Source organism: Poromitra crassiceps (assembly GCF_964638095.1).
Source record: "Poromitra crassiceps genome assembly, chromosome: 11".
Lineage (NCBI taxonomy): Eukaryota > Metazoa > Chordata > Actinopteri > Beryciformes > Melamphaidae > Poromitra > Poromitra crassiceps.
Genome location: NC_139643.1, coordinates 30,134,066 through 30,148,876, shown reverse-complemented (window position 1 = coordinate 30,148,876; position 14,811 = coordinate 30,134,066). Strand labels below are relative to the sequence as shown.

The 14,811-nt window shown below is 42.9% G+C and overlaps 1 protein-coding gene across 1 annotated transcript; it reads right to left on the bottom strand.

The window, feature by feature from the left end:
• Positions 1–343: 343 nt before the first annotated feature.
• Positions 344–12,830, bottom strand: LOC310785268 (CMP-N-acetylneuraminate-beta-galactosamide-alpha-2,3-sialyltransferase 1-like). The gene is made up of 7 exons (XM_083646285.1): positions 12,693–12,830; positions 11,648–11,960; positions 11,185–11,387; positions 9,425–9,604; positions 7,320–7,365; positions 7,057–7,176; positions 344–3,963 (listed from the first exon to the last, which is right to left on the bottom strand). The coding sequence occupies exons 2-7, from the start codon at positions 11,918–11,920 to the stop codon at positions 3,796–3,798; spliced, it is 990 nt and encodes a 329-aa protein (XP_083502411.1). The 5' UTR covers positions 11,921–11,960; positions 12,693–12,830; the 3' UTR covers positions 344–3,795.
• Between the last annotated feature and the right edge of the window lie 1,981 nt (positions 12,831–14,811).

Genomic DNA, 14,811 nt, shown 5'->3' with positions numbered 1-14,811 from the left:
TCACATAAGACTAAAGAATCTAGAAAATATTCACATTTAAGGAGCTGGAATGAGATCATTTTAGTATTTTTTTTTCTTTAAAAAATATTCTAAACGATTAATCAATAAAAAAATAAGTAATTGTCCATCGACTAATCGTTGCAGCTCTATGTTGTGTCGTGTTTTTGCTGTGTTCAGTTTTGCACAATTGCTTCATGATTCATGGGAGGACAGAATAACATGCTTTATGAAAATAGTCTATTATGTTTTCTGAAAACAATGGGCAGTCTCTACGCTTATTCAGTGATCTACACGGACTGAAGGACAAAAACAGAGACAGACTGTACAACAAGATTTCATTCTATGCAAGTGAACACATTTAATCAAATGTCTTTTTCCATCATTGTTCCAATTCAGTGCAGCATTTGTCAGATTAATGAATTACAAATGACTCAAGCACAACTGAAAACTTTTTTTTTTACAATCTACCATGCACAATTTGCCCTCTCAACCCTCTTCTCTCTCTCACACACACACACACATACACTAGCACAGTGATACTCAACTGGCGGCCCGCGGGCCACATGCGGCCTGCGGGCGCCCCCTGTGTGGCCCGCGATGGAATCGCTTTTTTTTTTTTTTTTTTTTTTTTCAGTGCACCTGAACGCAACATGCAAGATACCCGCTGAATAAGTGTCCAAATGTTCATGTCATTCTGGCCAATACTCCACTTCTGTTATAGCATTTCAGTCTGGAATATGGAATATCTTTCAATAATCTATGATTTAGCTGCTAAATTGTCAAATACCGCCGCACACATTTTCTCTTTTCATGATTTATAGATAAGACCTATTGTGAATGGGGCCACAATTTGTCACTTTTAAAAAGTGGGTCCCCAGAAAAAAACTACTTTGGGAAACACTGCTCTAAACTACCAGACACACTTCACACACACATTTAATTTATTGATTCCACATAAATACATGCATACAAAAGACACATATTGAGTCAGTGAGTTCGTGCCTAATTGGCAACCACATTGTTGCATACACAGAGGATGATAGCAGTGGCTAGGTCGAAAGATTTATTATCTTCATAGTTTATTTGACAGGGAAAATGCACAATAAATATATTGCACCAGAAATAAATACAAGCTATAACAGACAGCATATTATTGGTGTAAAAAAGCTACACCTCCTCCATGTCGAGCGGCTACCAGTGATGGGAGCTACCGAACACCTCATTAACTTCTTGGCCCTTCTCAGAGAGGCCAGATGACCGAAGCTGCCAAATATCAGAACTAAAAGTTTACACTTGTAGCCTATTCACCTTATGTACAAGAGACAGTCTGGCTTGAGAGACTAACAGGAAGTCTAAACACAATCGGAAACCAATTGTGTTTATATTTCCTGTGGCAGAGCTTATCCCCACAGCCTGCTTCCAGTGAGTCACTAGCTTTGACCAGAGATGATCTCTGGTTTGACCAGGTATAAAACAGCCGGCGTTTTGAACAGGAACACTGGTCCAGAAAAAAGGGTTTTACAATTCAATGACACAATTTGAGGAATAAGCAGCTCTGTGTCAGTTTTAAACCCCTTCAGCTCCCAGCTCTCCGGCGTTGCATGAACACCCAGCCGCAGTTAACTGTGGTCGGTCTAACCCCGTGCTTTATCACGGCCCATCTTAGCTCATTTATAGCTATAGTGCTGGATGCTGATGTTTCCATCAGGTCCCTGGGGTTTGATGACGGGAGTCTCTGTCTGCTGTTTTGCATGGGTAACTTCATAATCCGAACATTCCAGGAGGATCCTGGCCGGGTGTCGCTCTTCCCTCCCTCTTCCTCTTAGCTAGTTTAGTCTACTTATTACTTACATATTGTTCCTTTAGGTCTTAAGTCTTTTCCTGTTAATAACAAGAATATTGGAGGGGGATAAATGATCAATGTGACTGTTTTTTTTAATATATATTATTATTTATTTTGGTAACGCTTTATATTAAGGTTCTATTAATAAGCGTGAATTAATAGGTAATAAGGCTCTTATAAGGTGCTTATTAACACTATTATTATCTTAATAATAATATATAAGTGCTAATAATCGCATTATAAACATATTTATTGGTAGCTTATAAGACATTTATAAGCACTTTATAAGCACCTTTACTAGCTGGTTTTGTTACTTCATTAAGCTTAATAAATAGTTTGTTATTACCTTATTAGCAGTTAACTATGCACTTATTAACAGTTAACAGCCATTTTGATATAGCGCTGGTGTAAATGCTAGATAGTAAAGGCTACATATCAAGAGACACTGTTTTGTTTTTATTTTATATAAAAAGAAACCTACCTCAGTTTTTAACAAGGCACTGTTCACGCTTTAGATCCGGTACCTACAAAAAGTATAATATCATGGACGGTTTCGTTCGAAAAGCCCATGCTCACTTCCTGGATGAGCGATGAATTTTTTTTAATAAAGGATTTGTTAACCTTAATAAGGCACTGTTCTCGCTTTAGATCTGGTACCTACATAAAGCATAGTTAACTGTTAATAAGTGCATAGTTAACTGCTAATAAGGTAATAACAGACTATTTATTAAGCGTAATGAAGTAACAAAACCAGCTAGTAAAGGTGGTTATAAAGTGCTTATAAATGTCTTATAAGCTACCAATAAATATGTTTATAATGCGATTATTAACACTTATATAGTATTATTAACATAATAATAGTGTTAATAAGCACCTTATAAGAGCCTTATTACCTATTAATTAACGCTTATTAATAGAACCTTAATATAAAGCGTTACCTTTATTATTTTTTTGTATTATGTGTTGTTCTGGAGTTAATCCCCTGAGGTCTAAGGTCATTTTGGGGCCTTTTCTCAAATTCACCTTTTAAGGCACTTGAATATAACATCCTACCCGTGTGTTTTACATCAAACTTTGCAGAACAAACTCCGCTATCTGAAATATGAGGTACCCATTGTCCTAGAGAGGCAGGCAGACATGCAAACACAGACAGACAGACAGAGAGACAGACAGACAGACAGACAGACAGACAGACAGACAGACAGACAGACAGACAGAAGATGACAGGATGTCCCACATACACTATACAATAGTGGAGGGACATAAACAAAGCCAAGCAAATAAGAAGGCGTGGACTTGCCTGTTCTGTTGTCTTTACCAAACTGTCGACAGGACCGTCGAGGAATCTCAGACTTATTTTGGCTCTAGTGCTAATTTAGAGCAAAAAGAATGAAATGCTGCTCATGCAATTTCTCCAGTTCACTGTATCGCTTCCAGGCCCCTTCAAGTTACTTCATCACCCCATGGACCATGCTAATTTGATGTCAGTAAGCCCTCTGGACCTGTGCTACCAGTGTGTCAGATCATAACAACACTGACAAAAGATAGATAGCAAACTAGGTAACTTCATCAGAGATCGGTTAACATAGCATCAAAAAGCTATAATCCAACATTTCCTTGGTTTTTGACAGATTTTTTAGCTTTCTTTAGGTATGCTTTGTTTCTGGCCACTGACAAAGAACATCAAACAACTGATGTACATCCTTCATGCGTCCGGTTCATTTCTCTGGTTTCCCTCTCCAAACGTGATGAATGATTATCCAGGCCAGTCAATATGAGGTTCCTCCATCCAGCAATAAGGGACTCAGCCAGAATGGGAATGCCGAGATCCGTCTATGTAAATAGGCAGGGATGTTTTGGTTTGTAAATGATTTGCTCTCTCGGCTTAAGCGCAAATGCTCATGCCAAGAGGGAGGGCGGGAGAAGGAAGGAGAGGGAGAAGGAGATAGCGATCACCACCCTTTAAAGAATTGGACTTTTTGTATCTCAGATAGTCGCTGAATGAGTTTAAACTCGCGGTCTCCACCGTGTAGTCCAGTTTTGTAGTGTTTGTTTTTGAGTTCTTCAAAGTAGTGGTTCCAGTTGCCATCTTTGTCTGCTCCATAACCAAACACATTGACCTGGGAAGACAGACACATTTCAAATGAAACTGATGCGGATTTGACCTGAACATTCAATCACTTGTTGCAAACTGCCTTTTTCCCACCCAGCTTAATGTTATCATGTCCAGCAACTCTGGAATGTATTCTGTTACGAAAGCCCTGTTTGTATTGACTTGCACTTATCTGTTCAATAAATAACACAGGTAATCACAGAGGTGCCAACTTGCTGAGTTTATCTGGTGTAGGCTACTGCACTCCCCTCCAACCTACGGGGCAATCTGGAGCGATCGGAGAAGGAAGAGTACTTCTGACGAGCACTCCCTCTCTCTCAGCCAACACTAATTCAATGAAAAAATCCACCCACAGAGACACTGTTAGATATCATCAGTTAGTGATGTTCAGTGCATCCCGGGAGTTAGTTTGTGATGAAATGCTGCAATTAACTTTTTTAATTGTATCCACTTTCCCTCAAACTGCCTTGTCTTAATTCTGCTTGTTTGTGATTTCTTGCATTCCAAAACACCTTTTGACAACCAGCGGAAAACATGTCTGAATTTGTTGCATTCAGCTGTGGGTTATATGTGTGGGTGGAGAGGGCAATTGCAACAGTGAGAACATTTTTTTTTACTTGTTACTTCTTGTTACTCTAAACACAACATGCAGTGTTGCATTCTGGTCTATTGAGGCCACTGCCAGTAAATAAATTGGTGTCTGCCTCGTCTAGGGTGGATTTCCCCCTTTATGATATCAAACTCCACTGAAGCTGAAAATATGTGCCTGTCTACAACATGTAATATGGTAGGCGATATTGAGACTGTGCGGGTGCCGCATTGCGTGCCAGAATCTCAAACAGGATAATCCAGTATGAATTATTTCAGCCACACCCATAGATGATAGAGATGAGACACTGCAATGTGGAAGCACCCTAGGCAAATATTGGCAGAAGAATGACGTCACTGAGGAGCTCAGTGACGCGCGGCACCATTCATAGGATGCCACCTTTCCATCAAGGCAGTTTGTCAAAAGTCTGCCTGAGCTAGAACTCCTTAACCTGACGCTGCCAGATGGACGGTTTAGCTCCACATAGTTTCACTAAACCAGTCGATCTGGGAATGCAGTAACCAGACCCGCTGACGGAGGCGGGCACTTTTTCCAAGCTACTTGGCAGGTGATTGGATGACCCATCTGTCTATCACCGCTGGTGGGTGTTAACTTCAACCAATCAGATCGCCGAAGGTGCCTGTGCATGATCTCCGTGGTATTCATTGATTGAGTCCTCACGGACGTAAAGTCACCTTCGAAGCATTCAGTTAGATTATAACAAACTAGTTGTGTGGCTTAGCCTTCCCAAATGTTGAGGGTCGTTTTTTAGAATTTAATACATAGAATTGGGAACGTTACATTCAATTTCATTCAGACTGCCTGTCACTTCCGCGGCGGCAGCCATGTTGACGAGTGAAAAGAACTACAAAGACCATGTACCCACTACTTGCCCAGACGAGCCTGAGCCCGCCTACGGCTGCCGCTGATTCGTCGGGCCGGCATGGTTCAACCAATCATCTTAACTGCCTGTGCATGACAAGATGGATACGTCGAGAGAATCTTTTTTGATCTCGCGAGGTTATCCATCTTGCAAGCAAGGTTAAGAACTCCTGTCAAGGGGCCAAAACTACAGGGGAATGTTGAAGTGCAGCAATTCCTCTATCTAGATGCCGGCTCCTAAATGACTCCAAAGCACCCGACTCCATGCAAGTCAATGGAACCACAGCTCTAGTTCTCATTCAAAATCTGAAGTAAATCTTTTATAAGACGTTATGGTCTCATAGTTAATTTCACTTTCTCTAATGTGTGTCCTTATGGTGATTTTCTAAATATGTCATTAACAGGATATAACTGTAAACTGCGCTAACTGTGAGGGGGAAAAAGACCAATAGCCAAGAGCGAAGGGGCTCTGTAGAAAAACCCCAGCTTCACTCTGGCTTCTCCGACTCAAAAAAAGACCGATACAGTGATCGTAGCCCCAACTTTTGGCTTCAAAACAGCCCTTCAGAAACCTATGGATGACGCCAGACTCACTACGTCCATCTTGTTTTACAGTCTATGACTCCGGTCAACTGTGAGTGTTGTTATTGTGAAGTGGAAAATAAATGTCTAGGAGCAACAGCAGCTCAGGCGCGACGGCAAGTGTTGAAGCGTGTAGCGCACACAGACCTTCTGTACTCGGTCGCAACACTACACAGAGTTCCAAACTGCCTCTACCAGCAACATCAACACAAGAGCTGCTCATCTGGAACTTCACAAAATGGGCTTCCATGGCTGAGCAGCCACGTAGATGCCTGAGATCACCATGCACAATGCCAAGAGTGGTGTAAAGCTCTGCCATTTGACTCTGGAGTAGAAGAAACACCGTATTCTCTGGACGGATGTATCGCACTTCACCCTCTGGCGGTCCAACGGGTGAATCTAGCTTTGATGTCAGGAGAATGCCACCTGCCCATAGGTGAGGAATAAATGGTCAGGGCTATTTTTTCATGCTTCCAGTGAAAGGAAAAACAAGCAATGACACACTAGATGATTGTGTGCTTCCAACTTCGTGGCAACAGTTTGGGCAGGGCCCTTTCCCGTTTCAGCAAGACAATGCTGCCCCCATGCCCAAAGCCAGGTCTATAGAGAAATGGTTTGTGGATATCCGTGTGGAACTGCACTAGCCTGCACACAGCTGTGACCTCATCGTCATCCAACACTTTTGGGATGAATTGGAACGCCTTAATCGCCCGGCATCAGTGCCTGCCTGGCCCATGAGGGGAAATGGTCTGCACACATGACATTTGTATGCCCGTTTTTAGTCTCGTCTGTTTCAGGTTAGTCTTTGTCTCTGTTTTCAGTTTGACAGTTTGATCGTTGTCTTGTTTGGTCAGTATTCACATTGGGCCCAATATCACACCAAGGGTGTAATAGACCCGCCTGGGCACCGTGTGACGTTTTGGCCCACCTAGGCGTAAAAAGTAGCCATGTTTAAGCCTATGAGCTGAGGGCTGAAATTTACATTTTTGCATGTGTAGGAACGGTCACAGTTTTTGCAACAAAACACTGAGGTTATAATGAACTTACCTCATCGCAAATGTGCATTCCAAGAATCACAGACAGAAATCCAGTAGATGGATACCCGCCTCTATTGTCCAGCCAGCTTTCATGAACATATTTAATGAATGCTGGATTGAGAACCATTACCTGTGTAATCAAATCATTAATTAGAACTTTGAACTGATGTTTTTTTAACCATTACTTACTGTAGCCAAAATAAATACACACAATTTTACAGAATGACTTAGTTATGATCGGCTACTGGATGAAGATCACAGCAGGCTACTCACCAAATCCTTGTTAGCTTGTATCCTTTCTTTCACTTTTTGGTAGGTGCTGTTGGAAATACGTGACAATATGAATTAAATTGCAGAAGGAATTGGCATGGGAAAAATGTGTGTGTCAGATGGGTGCTTACACATTGTTTTCTGATCAACTAAGCCAACACACCTGAAATCACGGGTTGATCTGTGTGTGCAGTTTTTTGTAGTTTGATCTAATTGCATAGTGATACTCAACCAGAGGCTCTAGAGCAGTGATGCTCAACTTGCGGCCTGGGGGCCAGATGCAGCACACAATAGGGTGCCAAGTGCTCCCCCCACACACCATTGGGTGTTGTCAACTATCCTGAGTGCACAAAATTGTCAGACTAAACTCCGACTGACAACCCAAATACCTACAATCCGCTACAGAAATAAATATATTATTAATGTTTGTTTATTACCTGGCCCCTGGCCTCCTGTGCTTTTGCAAAAGCAAGGCGGGTATCCCTGCTCTAGAGCCACATCCGGCTCGGAAGGTGCGGCTCTTTTAAGTCCTACTTAAAATAAGTAAATAAATCAAAATCTAATAAAATAATGAGAGGAAAGGGACTTTTTGGGGGATTGTGGCTCTTGCAAAGTTTTTTTTGTTTTTGTCCGTGTGGCTCCTGAGTAGGGCAAGATTGAGTATACCACTGGCCTACATGTATGCATTTGTGGGTGTTCCAAGGCTGTGGCGCAAAAATAAAGGGGGGGATTCATAAATAGGCAGTGGACGCCGACGGGGATGCGTGAACCCTCCGATGTGCAGCATCCGCGTTGTTCACTGCTCCACTAAGTAGGACTCGCCCATTTAGTGCGGTTTCTCCTTATTTTTTCCCCTCCGCCTCTTGTTCTTCCACAAGCAAAAGACCAAGGGCTAACAACGCCAGTGCAATTTGCAACTTTTGATCAGACATATTGTCGATTAGAAACTGTTTAAGTGGTCAGCGACAGTGGTGTGAAAATGGTAGGCAAATGCTGCTTTGTTCCATGTATGTATCCAAACAATGATCTGTATATTCGCAGTCCCAGGTCTCAGGCAGGCGGAGAACGTACGTGCTAGTTGACCATCGGCTTTGCGGTGTGTTCAAGTGCAACTTTTCGGCCCCGGCATAGCAGGCGAAGTGAGGTGACGCAGCATTCGGCCTTCGTTGCCACTAGTTTGTGGTGTTTGGTGTGTCTAGGACAGCCCACGTTCACACCACAAACTAACCATACGCTAAAGCCACGCTGAAGCTGAGCTCACGCTTAAATGGTCGCACAAGAAGCACTCTCTTTTGCTCAGCGCCTCGCTCGGCACGCCTTGACCCCGCCCACAGACCCCCGCTTCCATTGACTTCATGTTCATGCCTCGCAGCTTCACGCTTGGAAAATAGGACTGAATCCTGAACGACCGCTTCAGCGTGGCTTGAGCAAGTGTGTGTGAACGGCCTCGCCTGTTAACAAAGGATGCCGAAATGGAACTTGTGGGTCCAGCGTAGGTTGAGCGTAGGTTGCTTCGGCGTATGGTGTGAACGTGGGCTTAAAACGATAGTGGAGAGGTGTGCCCGCAATTTCTCCAGCTATATGTAACCATATCCTCACCAGGTCTCTGTCCCTCCCAAACTGACATCTGCATCTTGGTCAGGCTTTCCTGCTCCTCCTCCAATGGAATTACAGTATTGGCTTTTGTTTGTGGTAAACATTTTGGTTCTGCTCATTAGTCTCGACCTGGCTTAGATTATGTAGGCTACTGTATGCACTTAATTTAGGAGAGAATACAGATCATACTGCACTCTTTACCTCCGCACTTCATGTCATTCCAGAGTGACTTTTTACCGTGGGTAAAAACATTTCCACTGACATTTGCGCTTCTTTTGCCCATCATCATTACGTTGTCACCAATGGGCTATTGCGTGCACATTGCTTGACCCTTATATTAGCACAATCACGAGTCTAATTAATTATCTGTGCCTCCACTCATTTGCGTGCCCTATTTTAGTAAGTAGGCCTACCTTGCGTACAATTGCTTTTGCGCTGCACCTGGAATTATGACATGGGTCCTAGCTATTTAGGCCCGGAAGGACATAAATAATCTCATACTGCAGACTCACACTTTAACAGATCCTGTGGTGAAGGCACTGACAAGCCACCGCAGATCCAATGTCTTGAATGCAAAGAGCACAAGATGAGTGGTGTTATCCAAATCCTTTGCACTCTCTGGATAAATCACATGATGAGTTGTTCTGGTCCCAACGTCGTCCTCAAAGCCCTTGGTACGAGCACGATTCATTCTAAAAGGTAGAATGGGATATATTACATAGCCTATAGTTAAAGGTATAGATACAGTCGGTCACGTTACTTCTGGTAATGTGTGTGTGTGTGTGTGTGTGTGTGTGTGTGTGTGTGTGTGTGTGTGTGTGTGTGTGTGTGTGTGTGTGTGTGTGTGTGTGTATGTGTAAACAAACTTTTTTTTACACCTGAAAGTCATATTGGATAGACAATGTACTCTCATTGCTTAACTTAAAACACAAGCTTGTTTTGCCCCAATCTTTCCAAACAACACAAATGTAGACAAAACGTTTATGGCTTTCAAGTCAGCTACATCTAAAACTAATTTTGAGCTCTTACAAACTGGCATTCCTTGTATCAAGAGCTCTGTCAGAGCTAAAAGATACTTTAAAATGAAGAAAAAGAAGGTGTGTTTGTGTTTGAAGGGCTCTTAAAAAGTTACACAGTATCTATCTAATAGAGGTGATTCTGTCTGTCTGTCTGTCTGTCTGTCTGTCTGTCTGTCTGTCTGTCTGTCTGTCTGTCTGTCTGTCTGTCTGCCTGCCTGTCTGTCTGTCTGTCTGCCTGTCTGTCTGTCTGTCTGCCCTTCACATATCTCAAGAACTGTTCGTCGGATCAACTTCAAACTCAGGGAGTGCACTTAGGAGGACCTGACACGCATATTCATAGCACCACCTACTGGCAAAACAAAAAGTGGTTTATCTTAAGAATCGTTCATACGATCGACTTCAAACTTGGGGAGTGTGCTGCTGGGAACCCGACAGAGTGCGGTGCCAGATTTACCAGACATGCACATAATCATAGCGCCACCTACTGGCAACACAAAAAGTGGTTTATCTCGAGAAACTCGGCGGGTATGTTGCTGGGGACCTGACAGAGTGCTGTGCCGAATTTCATGCATTTCGGACACATGCATAATCATAGCACCATCTACTGGTAACACACAAAATTGTTTATCTCGAGAAATGTTCTTCCGATCGACTTCAAACTTGTCGAGTGTGCTGCTGACCCAAGAATGTGCAGTGTCAAATGTTGTGCAATTCAACCACTTGGGGAGTGTGCTGCTGGGAACCCAACAGAGCGCACTGCCGAACTTCGTGCAATTCGGACACACGCATGCTAGTCATAGCACCACCTACTGGCAGCACAACAAATTGTTTATCTCGAGAAACGTTCGTCCTATCGACTTCAAACTTGGCGTGTGCACTGCTGGGGACTCGAGAAAGAGCAGTGTCATGCAATTCGACCAATTTTGGGGGAGCAGTGCAAGCAGGGGGAGGATGGGGGGGTGAAGAGAGGGAGGGTTGGGAGAGCATGATGTGTGAATGGGGGAAGGGGAGGGAGGGGAATGGGCGCTGCACTATATAGTCCCACTAATATCATGATTAATTTTTCTACTCCACAGTACGTATTGTCACATTTTTGTATTACGATATAATACGCTATATGTGCCTATAATACATGTACATGAAAGTCCCCACAGTTTTTTCTACAAATGAGAAGCACTGTTGGTAATGAGCCAAAAGCAAAATTACAACAGATTATAATTGGGCTTTTCCTAGTCTATTGTCTGTGACTTTACCTGATGACGACATCGTGAAGGTCAATGAGAGGTCCATATCGGGAGCCCTTCAAATTCCCAGAGTTCCCCACCACAGCACAAGTCCTGCAGCGTCCAGGGTCGGCGTCCATGAAGATCTGACCCTCTGGGTCCGGGATCATGTGGAGCACCTCGTCCACTGCTGCTCTGTAGCCCGACCAGGTCTGGTGCTCAGCCTGCAAATTCTAACACACACATGCACACACACAACGAGAGTGACTTCAGTCCCTGACAACAGCTATTACCACAGGTTTACCCTAAGGGCGTAGTGCTATTTGCCTTTACAAATAAATATGAATTTGTGGGCACAGATAATGTTGTGATGCTTTTATGCATGGTGGGATTATTTATTTTCCTTTTTTTTCATCATGTTTTATTTGATTTTTGGTTATTATTGCAGGGTGTTTTAAGAGAATCCAGATATACAGTATGTTATATAATTTACCTTCCAATAGTTGAAGTCAGCCTCTGAGAGATTGTATTTTCTTGACAAAAAGGGCCGAGGGGATTTCTTGAAACGCTCCAAAAACCAGCCATCACCCTTTGATATACATGTCTTACAGGCACAAGGACTTGGGTCCAAAAGATGTTGAGAATATTCAGAAAAGATCCTTGAAAACTGGGTAGATCCATTCAGTAACACAAAGATGGTAGTAGTACACAGTATTAGAACCAAAACCCTACATTGTATTTTACTGGGTAGCATTGTGAGTACCATGGTGGCTGTGTGAGGCGGCTGAATGGATAGCAGATCCAATCTGTGGATACAATGTGGTGAAATATACAAGTGAGCCAAGATTCACAAAGTGTGTCATAAATATATCATGTTCTAAGATCTTTTTCAATGAACAATAGCCTACTGTAAAACAACAGAGGCAGTAACAATCCAGAACAGTATTACAGTTACAGTGAAGGGCAAATTCACCTAAACTTAGGTTACCGGTATGTATATTTTTATTTGCAGGAATACATTTTAGCATTAAAGATTATCAAAAATTGAAGAAAGGAGCTGTTAGGAATTTAAATGACAAAATTTAATTGGAAGTAATTGTACCTGTGTACTACAAAGAGTTTAACAAAACAGAGTACATCTTCATGAAGGTGATACGGGCAAGATAGACCATTAAAGATTTACATACATCTTTATGTTCACATTGTACATCATATCCAACTGATGTCAGTTATATAGGATAGGATATTTAAAAATTAATTAATTAATTAAATTAATGCACTTTTGTAAATATATAGCCATATTCCCTTTTGCTTTAGATATGTATGCATATATTTACATCGTAGTTTGGGTCATGGTGACCATAAACTGGAGCGCACAGATAACCTATTTTTCCCAGGCTATTTCTCTATTACCTCTATAAGCCTATAGTATATTCACATATTGAATCCAATGGAAAAAACTGCTTACGTATGATATGTAGGCTAAATCATACAATAAAATGCATAAATAGCTAAAATTGCTTTTATGGTTCTCTTACCTGCCCAGAGTCTATAAAGTCACTTAATAGTCCAGTTATTTTCCTATAGATTTGTCCATGACAGCGAACACGAGGATGGTGATGAGCATCGCTAATGGGAACTGATAACAATGAAGAGATGACATGCAGGTTGAGTTAGCAGTTGCTGTAAAGGGGAGTGGTGTGGCAAGCCTATGCAAGACTGCTACATACCTTGTAAACAAATACAGGCTGTAGCGAGAATAGCAGGTTTCATGCCAGTGCAGCCGCCAGACACAATGTCACTGTTCGTTACTTTGTAACAAAGCAGTGTGAGACTTTTTTTGGTCTGAGTAAAATGTTACATGGCCTCTCCTCATTCTAAATATAACTGAATCGCTTTGTTTGACCAAGTAAATCTATTTTTAGCATTTTACAAAACATCTATGGAAAAATGCATGGCTCCCCTGTCACCACTTGCCCACAGCTATCCAATGACACTCAATCATGAGACTTAATCTTCTTGAAAACTATTTTTGTTTTACTCTGATTGCTCTTAGATTTCTGTCATAGTTCTGTGGAGCCTGACCCAAACACTTTTTGTTTTGTTTTGAGGGCCCCTTCATACTCAGGGCCGCTGGGCACCTGCCCAGGTTGCCCATATGGTAGATCCTGCCCTACTGTTGGGTGGCATATTGGCATAATGTAAAGCGCTTTCGATTAAAGTGCTATAAATACAGTCCATTTACCATATTGATTGCACCACGGATAGGTTTAACTGATTGAAGGCATTGAGATAGATTAGAGACTGCCACTGGACTGTCTTCTTCTGTGACTATTAACTTTTCCCTATCAGTCAGTCAGCCAGGTAAAATCAGGTGGAGAGGTTATTTTCAAAGCTGTGGGCAGGGTTTATTTGAAGGTGTGGTCATGATGGAGGTTTTTCTTTTGATTGGGCGGCCCGGCTTCCCAGCTGGGTGGAGTTCTCCGTAGCAGTACAACAGTAGCACTGCAAAAAGCTGAAAGTTGAAAGCTGCAGCTTAAAGATGAAATATTCCATGACTTTAACCACGCAAACCTTAAGTCTGTGCTCCCACAGATGTATCAACATGTTAAGTTTCCAACAAGGGGACAAAACATACTGGACTGTGTTTACACAACTGTGAAAGGAGCATACAAGGCTTCTCCCCTCCCCCCCCCCTTGGCTCCTCTGACCACATCACTATTATGCTAACACCAGCATACAGGCCAAGGATAAAAGCCACCAGGCCAGTCCAGAAGCAGGTAAGGGTGTGGCCAGATGATACCATTGCCTCCTCTGCACTGATTGACTGTTTTGACACCACCGAGTGGGTCGTGTTTAAGCAGGCAGCCACCTATAACCACCAGGTAAATATCCAAGGAGTATACAGACATTGTCACTTCCTACATTAGTAAATGCATCGATGATGTAACTGAGACAAAAACCATCACAGTACGGGTGAATCAGAAGCCTTGGCTGACAGGAGAAGTCCATAGGCTACTGAAAGCCCAGAATGCTGCTTTTAGAGCTGGAGACGAGGCTGGCCTGAGAACAGCGAGGGCCTACTTGTCCCGTGGCATCAAAGAGGCTAAAAGACAGTACAGTACACAAGAAGGATAGCCCATCGTTTCAGTGACAGCGGGGACACAAAGAGCCTGTGGCAAGGGATCCAGTCCATCACTGGCTACAAACCCCAATCACAGACCTGTGACAGTGACATCACCCTGCTAAACGATCTGAACAACTTCTTTGCACGTTTTGAGGCTCTCAACAACACCCCCGCACAGAGAACACCCCCCCCTCACCAGACGTCAGAGTGCTGTCCCTGTCTCCAGCCAGCGTGAGGAGAACCCTTTCCAGGATTAACCCACGCAAAGCGGGGGGCCCGGACAACACACCAGGCCGTGTGCTGAAGGACTGTGTGGAGGAGCTCACGGATGTCCTCAGACATTTTTAACATCTCCCTGAGCCAAGCTGTTGTTCCTACATGCTTCAAACGTACCACCATCATCCCAGTTCCAAAAAAGGCTTCTCCATCCGGTTTCAATGACTATCGTCCCGTGGCACTGACTCCCATCATCATGAAGTGCTTTGAACGTTTAGTCATGCGGCACATCAAATCCATCCTCCCCCCTTCTC